Genomic DNA, 26,908 nt, shown 5'->3' on the forward strand with positions numbered 1-26,908 from the left:
TGTAATGTATGTTTGAAATCAGGCAATCTAATGCCTCTATCTTTGCTTTTTCACTGTTTTGATTTGGTTATTGGGATTATTTGTGGTTTCATATGAATTTTAAAGTTATTTTTTCTTCTATTTTTGTAAAAAAAAAAAAGCCACTGGGATTTTGAAAGAGATTGTATTAAATCTGTAGATCACTTCAGGTAGAATGGACATTTTAATAATTCATGAAAACAGATCCTTTTCCAATTTGTTTCTTTATAAATTTTTTTCATCAGTGAAATTTAAAGAGTTTTCAGAATACAAGTCCTTCATAGTCATAGCTGTTATTCCTATTTTATTCTTGTTGATACGTTTGTAAATGGAACTGTTTTCCTAATATTTTTAAGATAATTGTTTTTATAAAGAAATACAACTGATTTTTGTATGTTGATTTCATATCCTGAAACCTTCTTAATTAGTTTTTTGGTGCTAATTTTAAATGTATTATTTAGCATTCCCTACATATAAGATTATGTCTCCTGCAAATAGGGACAATATTATTTATTCCTTTCCCATTTAGATGACTTTCACTTCTTTCTCTTGCTAATCGCTCTTGCCTGAACTTCCAGTATTATATTTAATAGAAGTGCCAAAAGAGGAAAATTTTGTGTTATTTCTGATTCTAGGAAAATCTTGTTTTTTCATTATGGAGCATTATGCTAGGAACAGACTTTTCATATGTGGCATTTATTGAATTACTCTTTTTTATATTTCTAGTTTATTGAGATTTTTTTAATCATGAAAGGATGCGTTTGTCAAGTACTTTCAAATAAATTTTAGGTTATTTTACCTTAATTTGAAAATAAATAAACACAGGGTCATGTGGTATAACTAAGTGGTAGAGCACTTGCCTAGCTTTCATAGGGCCTTGGGTTAGATTTCTAGCATGGCACAAAAAAGCATTATGTCCTATAAAGACATCGATTGAACATACCAACAATTTAAATGTGTTAGTGATAGAAATAAAAATAAGAATATATATTTAAAAACACTTCTCAGAAGCAATAATAAATTGAATATGACTAAGAGACCAATTAAAGAATGAGCATATGTCCCACAAATGATTATTTTGCATATTTTAATATTCTGATAATTCACATGAAGAAGATATTTCTTTGTGACATATGTCATTTTAGGTTTTTATAAATCATTTTATTTTTGAAGATAATTTTTGTTTAGAAATCTTTTGAGAAGTTTATTAATAGTATCAATTCTGTTACTCAATACATATTTCAAATAATGTAACTTTGTTTTTAGCTTATTGTTTCCTGCTTAAGAATTTTTCAGTTTGAATGACAATCACTAGAGTTGAATATCCATTTTATTGTTTTAATGCTGCCCCTCTTAGACTGTGTTTCTTTGAAGAGAATTAATGCTAACTATTGATATTTCCATCTTTAGAATTTGGCACAATACCTGACACTTGGTACTTAATAAATGTTAAATGAAACTGATTAAATAGGTAAATTTTCTACTAATATAAAACTAAAAAAACCCAGTTATTAAATATTTTAACAAATAACTTTTTTGTTTTTTACTGATTAATTTGTCATCCCAAAATATTAGAATTTTATTTCAAATTCAAATTTCACATAATTTTCTGTATTATTTTTATAAAAATTCAGTTTACTTTATAGGTAATTTTAACAGTCTTCAACTTTTTGTTTCTAAAAAAATTATATAATTGTTTATGTTCTCACTGTGTCTACATATTAGATAATTACAACCAAGGAAGGCAGGGAAAGTCTCCAATTTATGCATATCTCCAACATCAAGCATAGTACATGGTTTAACAATTGTCTAGCAAATAAATAAGTACATATACTTGTTATGAAGAGATTTATATATGCTGGGAAGTACATTCTTTTCTACACAATGCATTAAGCAACTTTGTTTCCCTCCAAGGTTGAGGTGAATGTCTCTGTCATGCTGTCATCTACTTAAACTGACTTGCCATATCAATACATGTATCCTTAGTAACATAATGAAATTCCAAAGATAGCCTCACATCTGAGTAGCTGGAAAAGTGTAGGCCTAATAATGATGTTGAACATTCTTTATAAAATTGATGGATCATGTACAAAGCAAGGGTTCAATCAAGGGCAAAATTCTCCTGTGTGAAGTCCACCTCTAGGTTACCATCTGCATTTCAGATATTTTCTGATTGATTTGACTTAGGATGCGATTTTTCTTTCAGGTTAAATAGACCCATTACCCAACTTGATTTCCTTATAGATAGTGAAGTGAAGAATAGAGTGTCATTTTGTAGTCAATACAAAAATATGTGGCAAGAAGACTGGAAAAGAGGACTGTAAGGTCTTATGAATACCAAATATGACCTTGCTGAAGACTCCTGATGAATTGCAAAAGATGTAAAACTGCTTCTTAGACAAACTATACAGCAAATATTAAAATCTAATAGTCTTTAAAAATTTATTTTAAAATTGATATTTCATAGAATTTTTCATATAATTGTTAGAAAGGAACTTAAGATCCTATCTGATCCTAAATCAATCATGTAAAATATTACTATGCCAGCTTTAGAGGTGAGGCAGCTAAAATTCAAAGAAGTTTACAAAATAATCAATAACCCCTTCTTAAATACAGTAGAAACCAGAATGTAAGTCTTCTGCTTCAACCACCATTATTTATTCAAGTGCATGAAATACAAAGTGTTTGTTTTTTTAAAAGGACTTAGCATAAATAAACTTATCTTCGAACAGTCAACTTTCTAAACAGAAAGGACACATGAGAATTTATGAGTGCTGTTAGCGTATTTACTCTTTGTTATACCAAACATGGATATAAGAAAATTGCAGGGTTAACTTGCTCAAGGCCACCACCCTAGATAATTTAGACTTTATCTCCAACTTAGTAGTTTAAGTAATCATTCATATTTTAGTTGAAATATATATATTTAGGATTATGGAATCTGTGTTAAGTGAAATGCATATTTCCATTTAATTTGCATTCTCAACTATTATTATATGAAAACTAACATAAAATAAGAAGTCAGAATTACATTTATAAAACAGAAGAGGTGTAACAATGAAAACTCAGTTATTTACTATAATAGTGCTGTACATTATCTTCTGAGAACATCCTAAGTAGTTAGAATAGAATAAAGCAAATAAAAATTAATATAAGTTTTGCTGTTCTATAATTGGATGTCTCCCAGTTTCAAAACATGCCATATTATAAATAAACCTTCAGCATCCACTGAAATGACTAATTACAGTTTTTCATTCGTTCAATCCTCAAATGTTGATCTGACCAATTATTTTAATCATTGTAAAGGTTCTATTTAAATTTTTACTTAGAAGGACAATTTACTTCTTATGATACAACAAAGCTTGATTTAATAAGGTCATATGTATTTCACAACAAATGCAACTAAAGCAACCAGTGGATTTACCTCATTGATAAAGATGGGGTATTGTAGAAACAATTTCTCAATAATATGAAAACTTTCTCAAATATAGTATGCTTTTTTAAATTAATGCAAAAGGAGATGCACTTATATATAATTAGCATGAAATAACATATCTTGAAAAAATATTTGTGTATTATAAGTAGTTATTAAACTGTATAACTTTTACATGTCTTTTCTTCATGTTGGTAATGAGAAATACAAATTAAAAACTGCAACGGATATGATTTGCTTTTAGTGAAATAAAAAACATGTTTACTTTTTGAAAGTGAAAATCTGTCCTTACAAACTTATTTCTAAATTATTATAATAACCAGAGATAAAAGCAAAGCTCATTTTGTTAGGAATAAACACTACCAGAAAAGGTAAAATCACTGATATAGAGTAAAAAATAATTTTATATTTTGCCAATGTTTACCCTGTTTCTTGTCCATGATTTTTACTAGGACTGTGAACTTATTTCTAACAAAAATGATTTTATCTAGTTAGAGCAATTTAGGAGGATATTTTTAATCACGTCAATGACACAGGAAACATTTACCAAGGTGAAATTTCAAATTTTATTTTTCAAACATGAAAATTAAAACATTTTATAATTTTATAAGTATTTTAGACATGATAAGTTGGAAAGTCTTTATATATTATATATATATATATATATATACACATATATATTATATATATGAAAAAGTTAAATAGTTGAACAGAATGGTCTAGAACTCAGAGAAAAAAATTAAAACAGAACATAAAAATGTACCCAAAATCATGGGATTGAATGAAGTTGCCAGAAATTGTGAAAATGATTTTTTTCACAGGGTGAAATTGTGGAAAATTGGAAGAGTACTCAAGACAAAATCTTGAATTGTTCCAGCTCTTAGTCATCAGGTTAACAATGTAGCCACAGCAAAAGATACGAACAAATAGCAGCCAGAAAGAAACTTAGTGTTATGGTTTAGATATGGTGTCCCCCGAAAGCTCACATATGAGACAATGCAAGAAAGTTTGGAGGAAGAATGATTAAGTTATAGCCTTAACCTAATCAGTGAATTAATCCCTAATGGATTAACTAAATGGTAACTGGTGGCAGGTAGGGTGTGGATGGAGGAAGTGGTTTATTGGTGGCATGGCTATAGGGTATATATTCTGTGACTGGGGAGTGGAGTCTCTCTGCTCATTGATCATCATGTGAGTTGCTTCCATCTGCCACATTCTTCCACCATGATATTCAGCCTCACCTCTAGCCCCAAGGAATGGAACTGACCTTCTATGGACTAAGACCTATAAAATGTGAGCCCCCAAATAAAGTTTTCCTTCTCTATAGTTCCTCTGGTTGGGTCCTGTTAGTCATAACAGCGAAAAAGCTGACTAAAATAATCAGAATAGACTGGTGAATTGGAGGTCCTGAAAAGAAAGCAGGTGAAGAAGGAAGAAATAGTCAGCTGTGATAAATGTTGCTGAAAGGTTTCTGAAAGAAGGCATAAAAGTTGCCTTGCACTTGGCAACTTGTATTTAAAAAAGACCAATTTCATAAAATAGATAAAAGACTTTTGATAAAGATAGATAAGGCTCTAGAGGGATCTCTCTCAAAAGAGTTGTTTAATAGGTTTATTACTAAAGAAAGAGAGGATGAAGTTGCAATGAGTTTTTTGTTTGTTCACTTTGAGTTTGATTAAAATAGATGGTAAAAGTCACATTTCCAGGTTTTTGAGAATAATCCAGTACAAAACTAGAAACTGGTAATTCAGAAGAGATGAGAAATATTTAGGAATGAAGTCTTTAAGAAGGAGAGAGGCTTTTCTGGATGCTGTAGATAATTCCAGTGATTTAGGATGCTGAGGTAGGAGGATCATAAGTTCAAGGCCAACCTATTAAATAAGCAAGACTGTCTCAAAAAGAAAAGAAAAATGATAAAAGAAAAAGGGATGTACATAGGATGTAACTTGGTAGTACAGTCCCCTGGGTTCAGTCTCCAGTACCACAAAAAAAGTAAAAACAACAACAAATAAATAAGTAGGGACATTTATAAACAACACAAGCACTATGGTTAACTTTACATAGAGAAGAGTAACTTATATATTACAATAGGAGGAAAGTAGATAATATGGGTACAGATACCAGTGGATGATAGATCTGGTGGTGGTAAGGAGGAAGGTTGTTCCCATCTTATTGCTTCTAATCTCTCAATGAATTAAAAGGAAATCAAACAAAAGGGGGAATGGAAAGAATGAATGTAAAAATAATTGGAATTAAAATATCCTTTGTATTATAATTTCTTAAATATATCAGCTGGAAAAAAGTAGATAAATTTTATTTCTGCTATTTCTAATAATAACTATAAAAGTAACCTCGACTCTATTGTTTTATGGTAAAAATACCAGTAGAATTTTTTGTTTATGTGTTTAACAAAGGAATTCAAATAGCTTAATAAATTACTTCACTTTTAGTTTCAAACAATGTTTATTTATTTATTTATTGACTAATTATTTCATCAGTAAACAATTTTCAAAGTCCCACTAGTAGAATATAGCTTTATGTTGTTATTTCTGGTAATGGGATAGTTTTGTGCTGAGATGATATGCTATAGTGGTTAAGAACCCTGCTGTTCAAGCTCAAATCCCAGCTCTGCTAAGAACAAGTAGTTAACATTTCTGGGGCTTATTTTACCTGTTTAAAAATGAGGATGATGGTATTATTTTTGGTAAGTTTTTTATTTTAGCTTAAGGGTATTACTTTAGCCTCTAGCCAGGTGTCATGCACATTATAATCACTCTAATTATAATTTTATTGATCTATAAATTAATTAGCATTAATATTGAACAACAGTTTATTTTTCTTAAGAACAGGCTTTATTTGATTTGACATAGTGCATACCAATTGAACCTTATAGATGCGACTGTGAGGTTGAGATGTTACTGTTTTAAATAAGAAATTAGTACTTTGTACTTAAAGCGTGATAAATGTGTAGGGCTTAGGACTACTCTAATGAGAATGATAAGTAAGTATATAGATGCTTTTCTGATTTTTTAAATGTAAATGCTTTAGAAATTTCCATTTAAGTAATCTTATCATTGAGTTTAATACCTTAGTGAATACCTTAAGTGCATTTTATTACAAAGACCCTATTATTTTTAAATTTTTTTTCTAATTTGTTATATATGAATGCAGAATGCATTACAATTCATATTACACATATAGAACACAATTTTTCATATCTCTGGTTATATATAGAGTCACACCATTTGTGTCTTTATACATGAACTTAGGGTAATGATGTCTATCTCATTCCACCATCTTTCTACCCTCATGCCTGCCTTGTTTTCCCTCCCACTCTTTTGCCCTATCTAGAGTTTATCTAATCCTCCCATGCTTCCCCACCCCATTATGAATCAGCATCCTTATATTGGAGAAAACATTTCAGCATGTTTTTTGGGGATTGGTTAACTTCACTTAGCCTTATATTCTCTAACTCATCATTTGGGTGTAAATGCCATGATTTTATTCTCTTTTATTGCTGAGTAACATTCCATTGTGTATATATGCCACATTTTATTTTTTATCCATTCATCTATTGAAGGGCATCTAGGTTGGTTCCACACTTAAGCTATTGTGAATTGTGCTAGTATAAACATTGATGTGGCTGTGTCCCTGTAGTATGCTGTTTTTAAGTCCTTTGGGTATAGACAAAGGAGTGGGATAGCTGGGTCAAAGGGTAGTTCCATTCTCAGTTTTCCAAGGGTTTTTCATACTGCTTTCCATATTGATTGCAATCCTCACTTCCTCGCCAACACTTATTGTTGTTTGTATTCTTAATAGATCCTATTTTGACTGAAGTGAGATGAAATCTTAGAGTGGTTTTGATTTGCATTTCTCTAATTGCTAGAGATGTTGAACATTTTTTCATATATTTGTTGATTGATTGTATATCATCTTCTGAGAAGTGTCTGTTCAGTTCCTTGGCCCATTTATTGACTGGGCTCTTTTTTTTTTTTTTTTTTTTTTTTTTGGTGTTTAGATTTTTGAGTTCTTTATATATCCTAGAGATTAGTGCTCTATCTGATGTGCATGTAGTAAAAATTTTCTCCCATTCTGTAGGCTCTCTAATCACCTCATTGATTGTTTCTTTTGCTGAGAAGAAGATTTTGAGTTTGATTCTATCCCATTTATTGATTCTTGATTTTATTCCCTGCACTATAGGAGTCTTATTAAGGAAGTCTGGGCCTAATTCGACATGACAGAGATTTGGGCCTACTTTTTCTTCTATTAGAAGCAGGGTCTCTAGTTTAATTCCTAGGTCCTTTATCCACTTTGAGTTGAGTTTTGTGCATGTTGAGAGATAGAGGTTTAATTTCATTTTGTTGAAAATGGATTTCCAGTTTTCCCAGCACCATTTGTTGGAGAGACTATCTTTTCTCCAATGTATGTTTTTGCTGCCTTTGTCTAATATAAGATAACTGTAATTATGTGGGTTAGTCTCTGTGTTCTCTGTTCTGTACCATTGGTCTACAAGTCTACTTTGGTGCCATTACCATGCTGTTTTTGTTACTATTGCTCTGTAGTACGGTTTAGATCTGGTATAATGATGCTGCCTGTTTCACCCTTCTTGCTAAGGATGTCTTTAGCTATTCTGGGTCTCTTATTTTTCCAGATGAATTTCATGGCTATAAGGAAAATAAAAAGGAGACACAGAGTCAAGATGCAGAGGCAGGAAAGAAAGATGGTAGAGAGGCCAAATTGCAAAGCATTTTTTATATAGGCTGATAAATAATAGCACATAGCCTTCTCACAAAGGACATCACCATAGTAACTAAATACTGCACCTGTATTAGTTATCTTACTAGCTTCAAGGATAAACTGCTGGGCATTCCAAAAGTGGAAAACACAATACCTGTTACCCCTCAGGAGTTTGCTCACCAGAGGAACGCTTCCCTGTACATTTCCATGGTCAGAATACCTACACATGACTGCTTTTTCTATTTCTTTGAGGAATGTCATTGGGATTTTGATCGGAATTGCATTAAATCTGTATTGTACTTTTGGTAGTATGGTCATTTTGACAATATTAATTCTGACTATCCAAAAACAAGGGAGATCTTTCCATGTTCTAAGGTTTTCTTTAATTTCTTTCTTTAGCGTCATTGTAGAGGTCTTTCACCTCTTTGGTTAAGCTGATTCCCATGTATTTTTTTTTTTTTTTGAGATTATTGTAAATTGGATAGTTTTCTTCATTTCTATTTCAGAGGATTTGTCACTAATATACAGAAATGCCTTTGGTTTATGGGTGTTTATTTTCATATCCTGCTACTTTGCTGAATTTGAACTCACTTTTTACTAGTTCTAGAAGTTTTCTGGTGGAATTTTTTGAAAGACCATGTCACTTTTATTTAAGAAGAAATAATGATGTAGTCTCCTCTACGTATGGGGAGACAGCCAGCCTCTTATTAGTTGTTTCTTCTTCCTGCCAAGAAGGGTGTAAGCCATCTAAGAAATTAAAGTCTAGAATAATTATTGAAGAACACAAGACAAAGTCACAGAGATAGTTTAAAAAGGTGAAGCCCCTGAAAGGTCCAGTCCACAGAGCAGCTGGAGATAGGCAATTAGAAAATGGTTCCTGTGGTTTACTTAAGGAGGTACGTCAGAGGCAGGGATAAGGTTCAGGAGTGGAGTCTTGCTTTGTGATGTCTTGTAGTCAGTAGGTTCATTGACATCTTGGCAGGTCACACCCATCTCAGAGGGGCTGTACAACTGCAGCAAGTCACCCCATCACTGATGCTGTGTGGGACTAGGCAGAGCTGAATAGGGCTCACAGTGTCTCTGACCAGTCTTACACAGAGGAAATGTCCACTGGAAGTTCCCAGACACCAGATTCTCCTATTCATTAGGCTGAGATGCACGATAGTCCACACACAGCCCACAGATGGCTCTTGACATGTATGCATTCCCACTTTACCCTAAACATCTGTATGATATTGAGGAATTTTCTCGGCCTTTTTATGCCTCAGTTTACTCATTGGAAAATGTGTATAATAATAGTATTCTTGTGAAGTAAATGAGATACAGCTCAAAGTATGCAAATGAAAGAGGTGGCTGATACATATTACTTATTAACAATATAAACTATCTACGTACACTTCTATTTATATACCATTGCCCCATGAGTGTCATTTTTATTAATAATCAGCTGGCGTATGAAGTGGAAATCACAGCTGTAGAACAGACTAGCTACTTGGAAATTCCCATTCTAGACTAAAATCCTTGTCCTTGTGAGGTGAAGAAAGCAAGAAATGTGTCCAGTTTTTATTTTCAGTTTCATAGAATATAGAGTCAAGTTCAAATTACATTTGGTTGTTAGAGCACATAAACCATTTCGCTTTTCAGAATGTTCCTTTTATGACATGATTATAGATTAGAAAACAAGATTATTAAGTCCTTTTATCTTTGTTGGAATTTGTGCTTACTCAACACATTTATGTCAGGAAAAAGGAAGCATGAACAGAACAATTAAACCTAATAGAACAAAGATACTAATATTCCATTAATTTATTCTGATGCAATTTGAACTAAAGAAATTTAGAACAAAGTAGAAATTATTGATGTTAATATACTGGTGGCCAGTATATGTAAAATGCATATTTTCTGTTATATACTTTTTATTGTTATGTTTACAGTAATTGATAAAACAATTACATATATATATATATATATATATATATATAGAGAGAGAGAGAGAGAGAGAGAGAGAGAGAGAGAGAGAGAGATCCTATATATTATACCAGAATCAGATAAGATAAAGATAAAGGATCAAAATCTAGAATTATAAATAACAACAAAAAGAAAATTCATATTAGGATTATATATTTTGTTAATTATATGCAATATAGCTCCTTAAATGGTTATTTGTGTCTTCACTGGCTATAGTTTCTATTTAATACAGAAAAGAATAATGATTGGTGCTGAAATTAGTATTTTTTTCTTCCCACAAACACAGAATATAATCAGTATGAAGTCCAAACTTTGAATAAGAAAATCAGACAATTTTCACACCAAGTAATTTTTTTATGTATTTTAGTGATTGTTTTTAGAACTCAAGTAATTCCAGGAAGTAAAAATCTTATTTGGTTTTTCATTAAACACCATCATTTTCTGTTGCACTTTGAAATCTTACTCTTAATTTGCTTACTAATTGAGATTGGAAAAAAAAAAAAGGAACATCAGAGGTTTGCCATATCTTTTCTTTCAAATCAACTAGGACTAAAGGTAAATGTATATTCTCACATACTATGTATTAGATGTTATATGAAAGCCTTCTTACTTTAACTATTTGTTCTTGCTTTAAGTCATTAAGCCTAGAAAATCTAACAGTAAAGCAAAAACTCATTTTCCCCTCATAGTTAAAACATGATGATACCAATTTCTTTCATCCTGATGTTTTCCTAATATCACCATACATACATTTTTAGTTTTGGAAAATGTTCATCATAAACTTAGCAATTTGGGGGTACATAACAGTTTGGCACAGAAGGACATGGTACATAGACCCTTAAAAATGAAGTTTTCTAGTAATCTTTTATGTTACTTCTATTTAAATAACAATCTCTATATCTTTTACATACTTCTTTCCAGTGAAAATATTCTTAATGTAAATCTGGCATGTAGGACAACATTCTTTAGTTACGTATTGTAAGTGCAATCAAAGGTCAGTTTTAGTTTTGGTGGAAAAAATTCCAGAGCAAATCAACAAATCATAATGGTTGAGTTGATGACAACAAACACTTCATAAAAAATCCTTATCTGCTCAGATCCTGTAATGCCTGATGTTTTGCTTAGTTCTCTTCTAAGGAACACTAATAGTTATGAACAAACAAAATTCCCCAGAATTTTAAAACCAAGTCCCTATACTTCCCTTCCTATTCTCTAGTAAGGGCCCAATTGCTATTCTAATCATTGAGACCAACTTTCTCAAAAATAACTAAAATGGAGGATAGAATGAATATTTTTAAAGGTAGATTTGCATTTATGTCACCTATAGTTTTTCTACTTATGGATGTAATTTCTACCTTCCAACGTGTCTTAATAGGACTTATTATTTTATATTATTATCTAAAGGGGGAGAATTTGAATTTCTGAGATACTTACAGGTAGAAGAAGATAGTCTTCTGTAAAATTCAGTGGTTTTGGTTCAGTTCTGAAATCAGACATACTAAGCTTTAAATCCTTGTTCTTAGTTTTTGTAAAAGTTAAGGTAGGTTACTTAACAGGTTAGTCTAAAATAAGAATATGATGGCGTTTGACTCATAGGTTTGTTATGAGAATTAAAGAAATTATACTTTCTAAGTCCTGGATCATTGCTCAGGAATTCTACAATTTTAGTAAAAGAAGCAAACTCTATAGGTCTTTTAATTATTAAAAGATCATCCTGCTAGAATAGGAGTTAGGAAACTAACTAGATTTTGCTTCATTAAATGATAAGCAAAATGGTAAATGAAGCTACATTTTGCAACCGTTCAAAAAAAGTAATACTAAAATTAATTCTTTAAAATGTAACATTTTTCCCTTAAAAGGTGACCGTTCAAGGTAAATTCCTTAAAAAAAAAATGTAGACACAAATATATGTATGTATATCTACATAAACATAGACATTCACTTTTTTGTTACTGCTTTGAGGCAGAGTTAGGTTTAATATCTTGCCAATATTTTTTTCCAGTTTTTTTAGGCATTAACTCTATTAACTGCATTAAGAATGCTAAAAAAATGTATATATATATATATAGTCTCCACTAAAATTGGCAGGTAGTCTCATTATTCAGCTTTATGTTGTTAAGTCCTCTTGATTACCATATAACTCAAGTCAGAACACTATGAAACTACAGACATTCTCCGGTTTCTTTGTTATATATGTGTATTAGATAGATGAGTGGCAACAAGCTTGATGGATAGATTTTCAGATTATTGCTATATTGACCAATCCATAAAAACTGAAGACTCTTCAATTCTATTGTTTTCACTCATTTCTTTGTATTCTTAGTACCTACTACAATGTCTGGCATATATTGAGTTAGTGAATAAATAAATGAGTGAGTGAATATTGCTCATGTGTCATTAATCCAGCAATTCAAGACATTATTTTAATGACTATTAAAAATGGTTTAATAAACTATTAAGAATAATTTGCACAAGCACTGGATCTTTCATTTGTAAATGTAGCTTAATAGTAGCTTAAATGTAAATTTTAATGGCTTCCTTGTCTTGAAACTACATGCATTCTGCATTCTGGTATTTTAAAATATTTGTGTTCTGTTAATCTGAATAATTGATATTAATTGTATTGGATAATGTGTTATATATGTGCATAGAAAAATAATGTTTTTTTTTAAAATAGTCTCATAGTATTCTCTTCTAATGATTTTTATTTTTACAGAATTGTAGTTTTTTGCACTCTTCTACAAAAAATAAAGAAAGACTCTGTAGACCTTTTACCAGGTTTTCCCCCACAATAATAACATCTTGCATAGATACAGTACAACATTACACAGAAAGCTTATATTGATGCAATTCCCTAACCTTATTTAGATTTCATCAATTTTGCATGCACACACATGTGCCAGGTATGTGTTTATTTAGTCCTCGGTATATTTCTGTAACTACCCTTACTGCCAAGATTCAGAGTAGTTCCATCACCAGGTCCCCTCATACTACTTGATTATAGCTAGTTTCTTTCCTCAGTCTTCCTATGTGCTCAATGGTGAGCAACCACTAATCCATTTTACCCTTTTATAATTTTGTCACTTCAAGAATGTTAAAGGAATCAAACAATATATAACTTTTGATATTTTATTTTTACACAGCACAATTTCCCTGACATCCATTCAAAGTATGGATGGGGATCATTCATTTATATTGCTGAATATGGATTCACCACAGTTTAATCATTTTCTCTGGGATAAATTCCCAGGGGTGCAGTTTCTGGGTTTTATAGCAAACACAAACTTAGTTTTGCAAGAAACTGCCACAGTCCTTTACAGAGTGGCTGTACCAGTTTACATTCCCAACAGCAATTTATCAGGATGAAGTTTTCTCCATAATCTTGGCAGAATCTAGTGTTGTCATATAAACCTATTTATTTAAAAAGTAATTCAGCAAATCTGATATAAATGTAATATCTTATTGTGGTTTTGATTGTCAATGATGTTGAACAGCTTTGCACGTGCTGTTTGATATGATTTCTTCGGAATGTCTTTTGTACACTTTATAATTGGTCCCGTTATTGATTTCCTTCTTCCTTTTTATTTATTTACAGAAGTGGGGGGGGGGGCAGCTACTGGGGACTGAAATTAGGGGCACTTGACCACTGAGTCACATCCCCAGCCCTATTTTGTATTTTATTTAGAGCCAGGGTCTCACTGAGTGCTTAGTGCCTCACTTTTGCTGAGACTGGCTTTTAACTTGCTATCCTCCTGCCTCAGCCTCCAGAGCCTCAGGAATTACAGGCACGCGCCACTGTGCCCAGCTCCTATTTCTTTTTTAAATTGGTTTTGAGAGTTTTTTTTTTAATATACTCTATTACAAGTCTTTCATGAGTTATCTCCCAAACAAATATTTTCTCACAGCATGTAGTTTTCAACTCCTTCACTGTGTCTTTCTCAGAACATGTAATGATTTTGAGAAACTCTAATGTTTAATCACTAAAATGCTATAAAACGTGAAACAAATAAATAATTTGTTAATAATTTGTATGTTAATAATTTATTGTAGCCAGCTTCAGTTGTATACACCTATAAAGAGGCCAAGGCAGGAGGATGCAACTTCAAAGCCAGTCTGATGAATTAACAAGACCTTGTCTCAAAAATAAAAATAAAAAGGGCCTAGGATGTGGCTCAGTGATATAGTGCCCCGGGATTCAATTACCAGTACAAATTAATTAATTTAACTATTTATTAATTAAATTGATTAATTAATTGGGCAGACATTTAAAATTTTATCTAAACATGTTTTAAGTTATTCTAAAAGCACACAGTTTTGTGAAAGGTTCTAAACTTTAAACTTTGGAGTTTGGAGCTTCAAAACTTATTTTGTTAGTATCCAAACTCAAGTTTTGTTTTGGTCCCTTTATAGGTTCAGTTGCCACTGCATGTCGTGACCCAGGCATTCCCATGAATGGGACTCGAAATGGAGATGGAAGAGAACCTGGGGACACTGTGGTTTTTCAATGTGACCCTGGATATGAACTTCAAGGACAGGAAAGAATAACCTGCATTCAGGTAGAAAATCGATACTTCTGGCAGCCCAGCCCACCAGTCTGTATAGGTATGATTAAAGAATAATTAAAATTTTCTATAAATGTAAAACAATGGTTAAAAGCTGGTATTGATGATATTAAGAAAGATATATTATGAAAGATTCTATATGGTAGTCTTAAGATTTCAAAGGACTATGAATCTTCTCAAAATGTACAAAATTTAAAGGATCATAATTTTTTTTCATGAGCTAAGATTCCATAATTTCATTAGATCCTCAATAATCCTAAGGCCCTCAGAAAGTTATAAATCAAAGCTCTTGAAAAATCTTGATCATCCTTTATTTAGTACATTAATGTAGTTATCCATTGCTTTCAAAATTCGGAATGGATTCAGATTGTATGTTTCATATAGGCCATACTGATCTTGCTTATAAAATAGTTATTTCTTCTAAAAAAGAAAGTTTTATCTGAACCTATATGAGAGTTCCAAACTTTAGCTTTTCATTTAATTCATGTATTTCAAAAATTTTTCAATTTTTATTTTGATGGTCTAAGGAGTTGTAGTAACATGACTAATACTTCCAACGTCTAAATTTTGTCTGCATGCTCTGTCCTTGAGTCCACAGTCAGGCTCTAGAAAAAATACAAATTATTTCAGCACTAGATCTGAGAAAGAGTTAAATGAAACCAATCAAACAGTCTTCTATATAATTAATTAGTTTAATCTGAAACCATTTTGTTCAGCTCTTTTAGTATTGATATCAACATGAATTTACTATACATTTTTATTGAAGTACATTTTCTCTACTCGAAATTTTATTTATTTACATAGTCTGTCTTTCATTTCACTGTAATCAGCCTGAGAGAAGATTCCATATCTTGTTCATCTTGTATTTCTAATGGCATTCACTGCACACAAATTTAGCGTGTTTTTGAGATAAACTTAATTTTGTTCACTTACAAATATTTTCAATAGAATTTCATAGTGATTTATTTTGAAAGTCACATGGAAAAGAATGTTCAGAACCTCACTTAGAAGTGAACAACTCATGTATGCACTCAATTATTCAGTTTTTTTTTTTTACTCTACATTGTAACTTCTCATGCAAAAGTTGCAAAAGCTTTTATCATTAATCATTTAATGTGCCCCACTACTACAGTGAACACTGGGAATTTAGCAATAAAACAAAACAGTAAACTTTCCTGTTATCAATCTATTTTTCACTGAGATAAAAATCTGTTTTTAACATCACATTTTCTTTATTTTGTAAGGTGGATTTAAAAAACATGATTTGCTTACATTCCATGCTTTTGTAATTATTTCAAAATGAATACTAATGTTTCACTAAAAAGCACCAATAATAATTAGAAAAAAACAAAACAAAACACTATTTGTCCAAAAGGAACACAACCAAATAAACAAAGGCCCAAACCAGTCAGACAGTTCTAGATCTCTTCTGTAGAAAATGAGGCAGATGACAAAGAAGTAATCTTACTAGATTTTTTTTTTTCTTAAGCACAGAATAAGGCCATAGCTACAGTCAGTTCGTCCTTCACTATACCTCCCTTTACAAGTTATTTCCTGCTTACACCTAAGTTGTTCTTTATTCATGAGTGCAAGATTCTAAATAATTAAACATAAATTAATTTGCATTTGCTATAATTATACTCATAAAGGCAGAAAAAAATTTTAAGAAATTTCTCCAAAGAAAAAAAGACTGAAAATATGGGTCATACATTTGTTTTCATGTAATTATTTATGACTGAGTTAACCTAAAATGTTCTAATTAAATTAAAACTTTAGTTTCTAATTAGTTATAATTTGACTACATACTACATCAGGAAAATTATTATATAGAGAGGAAATAGTAGAACACCACAGAATTTATGTGGAATTTCTCACTTTGTTGTCATTCTTAGATATATACACTTAATAGGATTACCAGAGGGGCTACATTATGCCAAATGTTTTTATGCAAAAATCTAAAATACTGAATAACTTTATTATAGAAAATACTAAAATTCAAATTGGAAGAGATTAATGAGTTCTGAGATATGTAATCATAAAATTTCATTGTGGCAACAATATGCTCTAGCTAACAAGGAAGAAAAAAAATGAGTTCCAAATCTTACTTAAATGCAGAAGGTTGTGGAAAGTATTTGTGTGGATTATGGTACAGTATATTATTTTTTGGTAGGGAAAGATAGCTTGAGGAGAAGATACGCATTAGAGCTTCTCTGAGAAAGAAAATAACCTAAAAAAAAAAAAAAAGTCTGAAAAATTGCTAAGGCTGCAAAAAGCCTGACCTCTGAAACTGATAAGAAAGAACTCCATGATTGGAAATACTATGCCAAAGATTAAACCCTGAACTGTTTAGAAACTCCATAAGTCTATGTCTCAGACCCTGGAGCATAAAGCATTTTTCTTGCATGTAGAAGTAGTCAGCCTCATAGCAAATAGCAAACAGAAGAGACGTCATCTTTAGAAAGTTAATAGAATTCATTCCAATGAAATTGACAGTGTGAAGATTACTTTGACATTGCCAGAGGGAAGGTAGCAGCACTCAATATGAAGGTAAATAACAAAGACATTAGCATGGGTAGACTGCTCAGAAAAACAGTAGATACAAATAAAATTGAATTGGAATAAAAAAATTAAGAAGATTGCAAAATAGTTATCAATAGATGATGCCCATGTAACTGCTTCACAAGAAACTATATTCAGAATAAATCATTCATATCAGAATTCCATGGAAACTAAAAATTTAATTCATAGATTTCTGATTTTATTTTGGATATTTTCTGATTAGATAAGTAAAAGTAAAAATGCATTTCTAAATGCTATTTAAGGTTGAGTATATTTAAAATATAGTTTTGTTTCGTTTTTCTTCAGTGATTGTTTAGGTTTTACAAATGTCAGCTAACATTTTTGCTTGTCTTCCTGGCTTTGTAGATTTTTAAAACCAACAGCAGCATTGAACTATATTGAGAACCCTTTGATAAATAATCTGAATACTAAAATAAAAAAAATTAGGGGAACTTGTGACGAATTAAGAGTATTATCATGCACAATATCCCATAAGATACCTAAAATATGTATGTAATGAGTTTTCTATATGTAACGATTTTTTCTATATCTTTAGTGATCAAGGATTCAAACATATAATATGTATCTATATAAATTTCTCAACAATAAAGAATACCAGCATTTTAGTAGAAAATAAGGAAAAGTAAAATGAACAAAATTGATCCTTCACTATCTATCAAATTGAACATAATCCCCCCAGTTTAGCACCTGAAAAAAAATCACAAGCAATATTTTACTATCATTCCAATTCTCTTATGTACAATACATGCATATTTATATTTGCTATCACACATATTTTTCTTACATTTTTTTCATATTCACATATGATTTTAAAAACCCCAAATGCAAATTAAGCTGTTTTTTAATCAGAACACCAAGGTACAAATTAGTTTGCACATGTATCTCTCCTATTTTCATAATCAAAAGAACCACTAGTAATTCAGCATTCATGGAATATTTAGCATGTGCTGAATTCCAGGCATGAAGTACCACATAAGGAACAGTCTTTAGCTTACATATTAATGGTCAATAATGACACCTGAATGAATATTGAAATGTAATATGAGAAGGGAAATAGAAATAAGCAAAGGTTGCTATGGATACTAGAGAAGATTGAGTAGCTGAAACAAAGTTCAGGCTGGGATTTCCAGGAAAATTTCCTGAGGGCAGTGATGAATCTTAAAAATGTAAGTAAAGTTATATAAATGTAGAAGGGTAAATGGCATTTCAGGGAGAAGGAATTGGATAAGCAAAGTCCTAGAAATACAAAGAACTATAGTTTTTGAGTTGATGAGATCAGAAAAGTTGCAGAGAAGTTGCAGAGGTCTGGTCATGAAATCTGTACTGGAGTTGAGCATTATCTTTTAGGCAATGTAAAACAAATACAGAATTTTATGTGTGAACACATTATGATTAGATATTTTCCCTGAGAGGACAAATTGGTAGAATCTAGACTATCTTTAGAGGAAGCTGTTGTAATTCTAAAGAGAGAGATGAATCAGGTCAACAAATATGGTGGTAGGCAAGAAAAAAAGGCCAAACTGAAAAATAAATGTAAGATAGAGCCTTGGCTGGGCTGTTTGATGGATTGGGTATAAGGAAGCAATTTTTTAAAAAGGAAGAATTTTAGTCTCCTGTCTGGGGAATTTAGGTGGATGATAGTGTAAATCCAACCTTTCAGGAACATGGGGATAGATACAAATTCAACTGAGGTTTGAGTATTTTGGATAATCTATGTCTGATGTACCTATAGACTACCAGGTAGAGATATGCAGTAAACACTCAGGCCTATGGTTTAGAATTCAGCAGAGATCTGCAGGAACAGATAGAAAAAGAAATAAGTAGTATATAAAAATGGAAGAAGGAATATAATAGAATAAAATATTAGGAAAACTAGCTAGGAACTCAGAACACCAAAATTATAAAATCAAGTGAAAGAAGAAGAAGAAATAAATAAAATAATAATATAAAAATCTATACAAAACATTAGGAAAAGAATAGAAGTTGAATTCCAAAAAAGTAAGTGAATGAATTTAAGGTGAATTCAAATTCACTTCTAGGTAATAGTGACTATGGATATGAAAAGAAAGAAAAAGACAGGAAATTATCTATTATATTTGTAAATATAAAAGTCAAGTAAGGTTGATGAAGAATTATTTGTTTGGAGTCAAGGAGGCTGAGGTAGAAAGCAATGGTTGAGGAGATAACTGCATGAGGAAAAGACCAGATAAAGACATCTGCATTCCCAAGCAATAAAAAGGTTATTGTGTCTCCTGGGATATAATTTTAAATAAATAAAATTCTAAACATAAGGTAATTATTCTCAGGATGAATACTTTGGCACTTTCCTTTGAGATACAAACTGAGAAAAAATTTTTCCCCCTTGGTGAATAAAGAACATAGGTACAGAGACACTATTAATTTCTCTTTCAAAAAAAATACCTAGTTGCATCAAATTAAAAATAATTTGCATAACTCTGAGGGTCTCCTTCCATTTCCATGCAATTTCCCTTCTCTCTCCCTTTCCCTCCCACCTCTCATCCCTGTTTAATGTTAATCTTCTTCTCATGCTCTTCGACCCTACTCTGTTCTTAGTTACTCTCCTTATATCAAAGAAGACATTTGGCATTTGTTTTTTAGGGATTGGCTAGCTTCACTTAGCATAATCTGCTCTAATGAAATATGATATATCAAGAACTTTGTAATGTTTTGAACAACCAACAATAAAAAATTTTAAAAATAAATAAATAAATAATTTGCATTTGGTAATAAGAAACTCATATTCAAAAAACATTTTGTGGTGTAGATGTGGGAAGGAAGGACTATTGCAATTGGTAGAAGGGGATTATTGCAACAGGGCATAGATCTCTGCAGCCAGAGATCTAGGTGGTTCAGGAGTTAGACAAAAAATGGTTTTTCTTCTGTAGAAAAGAGTAAGCAAGGCAAGAAAGAATGAAGAGTGGAATGAAAGTGTGTCTCCTGATTGGTAGATCAGAGTGTTGTACTGTTCTCAGAAAGGATTGCATGCTAAATCACAGCTAGGTGTGGGACAAAGTTCAGAAGCCTAGGGAAAGGAGAGAAAGATAACCAAAGCTTGGTAGACAAGAATTTTACTAAGATTTATCAGTAGGGACAAAGAGGAACTAAACATTTGAGGCAAAGAATTGGAATTTGCCCGGTCTATGTCTGGTTTTGTTACTGTCAAATGAGGGAGTCTTATATAAATCTTATGGGGAACTATGTTTTCTTAAAATAAGCTCTGTTCCTGAACAACAACAACAACAAAAAAGTATATGAGGAGGGATGTGAGGATTTCTTAAACATCAGGTAAAAATTCAATCCTCTGTTAAAAAATAAAGGAGAAAGGAAATAGTTTTTAGGGAATTTGTTTTATATTTAGTATGTGAGACTTTAAGAAAGATAATTAATTAGAAAAGGTTCTGGAGAAGGCAAAGGGATTATGTAACCAGGTTGATGGTTTTAATTGATTATTTGGAGGGACTCTTTACCCTCAAATTTAGGCTTCACTTAGGTTTGAAGGAGGAGGCTGCCAAAAGTTGAGACTTTATGCATAATCATTGATAAATGCCACAAAAATATACAAATAATAGGAAAAGAGTAGTGAATAATTAAGTCTAAGCAACTTAATATTCCCCATTATAGTAGGAGCCAAGCTCATTTTCTACACAGTAACTGAGGTACTAAGACATGGGTAGCCATGGGACACGGAGGAACACAATAAAAGATATCAAAAATTATCATTCACATAGTAATGATGATTTGGCATATCTAACAGAAATGCTGAAATGTTGATATAACCAAACCAGTTTTTGCTGTCAAAAGAATCAGCATGCCTTTTGGCTTAAGGGTAACATTTATCAGGCAGAAGTATAATCTTAAAACTCGCATAATAGTGCTGATGTGCCAATTACGTGTAGAAGACATCATGAGAACATGAAAATTCAGTCTTCCACCCACTCCATACAAACACAAAGTATATGTCTCTGTGCGTGTATTTATTTATATTCCACTCTCCTACCCCACCACCAGGGAATCCATGAATTCATTTCCCTGTTTTTGTTGTTGTTGTTGATGATGCTATCAACTCTGTAATACATTATTTTCTGAACATATCTGTTTTAAGACTAAAGAAAAACACTCCCCTGAAGAACCTGTTTTCTGAATTCCACTGACAATATTTTGAGCCTCTCTACTGAAAAACTACAGATACCTTCATTTGAGGCCACTATCATGACTTTAGTAACTGCCCATTTTCATTAAGTCAGGCAACTAGATTTAAGGATATCCTAATTTTCAATATAAGAAAGTTGTAAAGTACTGTAGTTTCTCAGAAAATTATCCATTATTGCTCATTAACAGTATCAAAGCCTTTTGTTCCATAAATACACAAAAGGTACCAGGGAAGAGATGAAAAGCAGCTGAAGATACTATATCTGTTACTCCATTTATTATTATTATTATTAATTTTTTTAGTTGTAGATGAACACAATAACTTTATTTGTTTATTTTTATGTGGTGCCAGGGATTGAACCCAGTGCCTCATGCATGCTAGCAAGTGCTCTACCACTGAGCCACAACCCTAGCCCCTGGCCCTCCATTTATTATAAAGATTTTATTTTGTTTTATTTTTTTCCCATTTTTTTTTTCTAGTAACTTTCTTATCTCCATGGGGAAATCATCTTTACCCCTTTACAAATGGTTTCCTTTTACACTAAACAAAGTAGTAATGGAAAAAGAAAGAACTTTATATGTAATTTTTTATTGATTTTGGAAGCCAGAAAATCAGCTTAATTCAATGAATCCATGTTCATACCATATATTCAATATTTTAATTATTTTTCTTGAAAGAAAATGCAGTGTTCAAGCATCCAGTACCATGAAAGTCAGGTCTGTGCTGCAAAATCTCATAAGCCCTCTTAGAGAAATGTTTTCACAAATATTGATAGCTAATGAATTTTATTAATCTCTTAAGGGATTTTGTTTGCTTGTTTAAATTAAAGCACCCTGTGGAGGCAATTTAACAGGATCTTCAGGCTTTATTCTTTCGCCAAACTTTCCTCATCCATATCCACATAGCAGGGACTGTGACTGGACTATCACCGTCAATACTGACTATGTTATCTCCTTGGCATTCATCAGGTGAGTTCTTATACAGGTCTACATTTAAAAATATTTTTTGGTTATTTCAGTGTAGTGTTTGTACTAGGTGATTTTTTTTTTTTTTTGTTTCTGTGTTTGACGTTTATTATTATTTTTCTCCAAACTCAATACCAATGCTTTGTAATTAACAATTTGCAGAGCCTTGAATAATAGTGTAGCAGTTTTGAAGTTCAGTGGGTGAGAATCTTCACCAGATTTCTAGTTGGGGAAACATGTTGAAAGTCAAGAGGTTTACTGACTAAAAGTTTGATCTCTTTATAACATTTCTTCTATCTCTGTACTTATCATCCCTGTATCCAAAAATTCAGTTTTTCCTAAACTTCAAGATTAAAAGGTCAGCACTTCAATAATTTTCTTCTTCCATATTTACACTACTCAAAACCTTTCAAAATATTTTAAAACCCACATGTGTAGCACTATTGCTGGGCTTGGAAAGACACATATTCCCAACTACTTTTCTTTTTTGTGGTCTCGTTAAGTCCAACTGATAAAGAAATTTTTATGGGTTATTTCTGTATAACTTCTTGGCAGAACTTATCTCAAGATAGAGCTTTACATAGGAGTGTTCCAAACTTCCATTTGTCATGTAGTAGTAAAAATCATAGGGTAAGCTTAGTACTGAAATAGTAAGGAATGCAACCTGTCTGGGAAAGATAAGCAGTTGGGTTTGAGTTCTAACCTTGCCACTCATCTTTGTTACCTTGAATAAGTTACTTATTTAAATGAATATCTGCTTCTTCACATGGAGACAATAGTTGTGTCATGGAATGTGGCCTCTTTCCTAAATGTTTCAATGAAAAGGGTCGTGGGTTTTGTTCAATGGTGGATTGCTTGCTTACCGAGCACACATGGGCCCTGGACTTGATCCCCAGAGCCACATAAAGGTTTCCATGGGAGTGTTAGGTAATAGTAACAAAAGTATTTCCTAAGTAGAAATTTTCCTTATATAACCAGTTGGTTGACCCTACAGAGAGGTAAAACAACCAGTCTTTCTGCCTACAGTGTGTTAAAGCTGAGTAATATTTATGTAAAATGTTAAGCTTAAATTTACAATATTTTCTAATATATCAAAGCCAGATTTTAAAAAAAGCAATAAAGATAATTAGAAGTCATAAAAATTTAGCAAAATTATGAATATATGAAATATATGCAACAAAAATTATATTGTTAGTTATATGCAAGGACCCTGTTATAAGACCACTTCCTGAGTAAATACTATTATTTTCCCTATTTTTTAAGTGGAGGAAATGACAACATAGACATTAGAAATACCAAAATGTTTGATATAAGGCTTAGTTTACTTATGAAATTATTTTAGTTAATAAATTAAGAGTAGAAGACTACATTAAGTGAAACACATGACATAAATTTGGTTTCTATCTGTCATTTATTATGTGACTTAGGGAAACAACTGACTTTGAAGGGACTTATGTACTCATTGATAAAATTAAAATCATAATCCTTTCCTTATACCACAGGATTATTGGAAATACCAAGTTAATATTTATGAAAGTGCCTTATAAAATATAATTTACTATTAGAATGTTCTATTCTTCCACTTGTTGTGGGAAAATATTATGGCTAAGATGTTAAAATTTCCTTGAAAAAATAATTTTTGTTTGATTTTCATTTTCAAAGGAGCTATAAATCAATATTTTAAGCATTTAAGACAAAACTAAAATTTTTTTAAATGTTCTGTACTTCATTGTTAAATAGGCTTTAAGCCTTCAGAACATAATAAATACTTCTGTGTCAATTACAAACCATTTGTTTCCATTGGTCCCTCCCAAAATTGAGATAGACAAGGAAGTTGTAATTACCATCAAATCTTAATGTGGAAAGAGATGAAGTTCAAAGATTATGCTTTGTCCCAGGACAAGGGTAATTGAAATCAGGCCCAATCTTCTGCTTTTTGCCATTTTTGTACCAGCAGTTACCAAAATTCAGGTCCCAGCTCCACTGAAAGATTTGAAGACAAATTCACTGGACTTGGGAAGCAACTGAATACATTAAAACAAAATATGATAGTGTGAAGTTTCTCTAATTTCCTCATGTTACAGGAACATTTATATATAAAAAGGTTAATAACTTGTACTCCATCCCAGTCTTTCTTCACCACCATTTATGCACAAGTAAACTGAGTGGCTGGACTTAGCTTTCCTATGGAGGCACACATGTTAAGGATGAGAAAAACTGTATAAACTTAACCTCTATACATTCCATAGATTTGGAAATATGTTTCACCTAACAAATCTCTTTAAGATCAAAGATGATAAAATACTGAATTAGTTTTGCTACTGATGGATGTTTAACATTGTCAAGCTTTACTGTTTTCATTTTAAAACATTAATTTGTTGACTTTTCTTAATGACTCAGATGAGCCCATTTCTTTTCACTGTGTTTCTCTGCCACAATATAAAGTTAGATAATAAATCAATTTATTGTTTGTCTCCTACTTTCTATGAATATGACTAATATGATCATTATAAGAAAATTCTCATGCTTTTGAAGGTTAAAACCAGTTTATCATGGAAACTGCAATATTTAAAATATTGATTTGAATAATTCACATGCTAAAATACCATTTTCAACATTATCTAATTTTGAAACAGTGTGATTTCTCCTACATTGTTTTAAAAGAAGAAAGTATTTACTTTCAGAAAAATGAAAAGCTAATACAATGTACAGTGCTTGAAATAGGAGCCTTGAAATAGTATTTTCATGATGTAAACTACATGGATAAAGCTATTTAAAATAGCTTATTCACTTTATTGATATAGTAACTGATTAAGGATACATAGCTAAGAAGGGCAGAAGCAAGGCTTAAACTCACATCTTCTGACTCTAAATCCTACAACTTTCATTAGTTAAACTCTCTCTGCCTTACAGTATCTTCTATCTCCTCTAGATAAATTGACAATGTAGAAATATTTGAAAGTATCAAGATTTTGTTTTCCTTTTTCCCTGCTGATGTGACATTCATATTCAATGTGTTTATTTTCAAGCCAATTTTTTAATATTAGATTATTTTGACATGGTCTATTGTTCATTTTAGGCACTGAGTATATGATTATATGATTATTATGGTTAATACTCTAGCAATAATAATAATTCTACTTCCTCTCTCTCTTTTTCTGTCTCTCTGTCTCTCTGTCTCTCTGTCTCTCTCTCTCTCTCTCTCTCTCTTTAGTTTTAGCATAGAACCAAATTATGACTTTCTCTATATATATGATGGACCAGACAGTAATAGTCCACTGATTGGAAGTTTTCAAGACAGCAAGTTACCAGAGAGAATAGAAAGCAGTTCAAATACTATGCATTTGGCTTTTCGGAGTGATGGATCTGTTAGTTACACTGGATTTCATCTAGAATACAAAGGTAAATATGAACATTTAATTTTATTATGAATGATTTAAACTCTGGTTATTTTATATAGGAGAGTAATTTTGCATTAGCCATTGCATTTTTAATGCAGACTATGTACAATTCACCTCATAAAAGAGTTCTCACCATAGACTTTTGCTATCAGTGAGAAGGAAATTAGCATTTCCCTAATTACTACTAAAGGAAATGTGTCAGGCAAAAAAAATTAACAATCAGTATTATGCAGTAGTTGGCTAAAGCTACAATATGTTATAGAACAAAAGAATATATTTTTTGGAAGCTAAAGTTTTATTCAAGTACTTTTATTCAGAGTACTGTCAGTGATAAGGAGAAGAAAGTATAGGACAATTATGTTGCAGAAAATGTTACAAATATTTAAATGTGTCAATAGGTAGAATGGGGGAAAATATAATGATAATTGAAATGTTTTATAATGTTTCTTCAAGTACTTAAGTAAATTATGTTAGAATGCCTATGGATCTTTTCCTTAAATATACTATCTTGAATTCAGACTTTATGTATTATTTTTGAATTTACTTTTTAAATTAATAAGTAAATTTATAAAATGCGTGCATATTTACTGATTCTTATGTAATGTTGCAATACATGTATATCTTGTGTAATATTTAAATCAGGTTAAACATATTTATCATCTCAAATATTTATCATTTTTTACGGTGAGAACATTCTAAATAATTCTTTAATAGCTTTTTAAAATATATGGTACATTATCATTATCTATACTCACCCCACCATCCAATAGCTCACCAGAACTTCTTACTTCTATCTTACTGTAGCTCAGTACCCATTTATTCTTCTTTCCTTATCCCTGTCTAACCCCAACTCTACCAAGTCTCTGATAACCAACACTCTATTCTCAATTTCAATGAGTTAAACTATTTTAAATCCACAAATGAGTGAGATCATGAAATTTTATATTTAATGCCTATAGGAACATATTTACATCTTTTTTGTTGTTGTTGTTTTGTTTTGTTTTGTTTTTTGCTTCAAGGTTTGAACGTAGGGGAACTTAATCACTGAGCCACACCCCCAGCCCTTTTTTGTA

The 26,908-nt window shown here is 31.4% G+C and overlaps 1 protein-coding gene across 3 annotated transcripts in view; it reads left to right on the top strand.

Moving 5' to 3' along the window:
• Csmd3 (CUB and Sushi multiple domains 3) overlaps window positions 1-26,908 on the top strand; it is a 1,133,871-nt gene that overhangs the window by 850,732 nt on the left and 256,231 nt on the right. For all 3 annotated transcript variants that reach the window (XM_027947308.2, XM_027947313.2, XM_027947317.2), the window contains 3 exons: window positions 14,567-14,758; window positions 22,299-22,437; window positions 25,649-25,836. In XM_027947308.2, the coding sequence (XP_027803109.2) occupies window positions 14,567-14,758; window positions 22,299-22,437; window positions 25,649-25,836 (519 nt within the window). The remainder of the gene's footprint in view (window positions 1-14,566; window positions 14,759-22,298; window positions 22,438-25,648; window positions 25,837-26,908) is intronic.

This window comes from Marmota flaviventris, chromosome 15 (assembly GCF_047511675.1).
Source record: "Marmota flaviventris isolate mMarFla1 chromosome 15, mMarFla1.hap1, whole genome shotgun sequence".
Classification (NCBI taxonomy): Eukaryota; Metazoa; Chordata; class Mammalia; order Rodentia; family Sciuridae; genus Marmota; species Marmota flaviventris.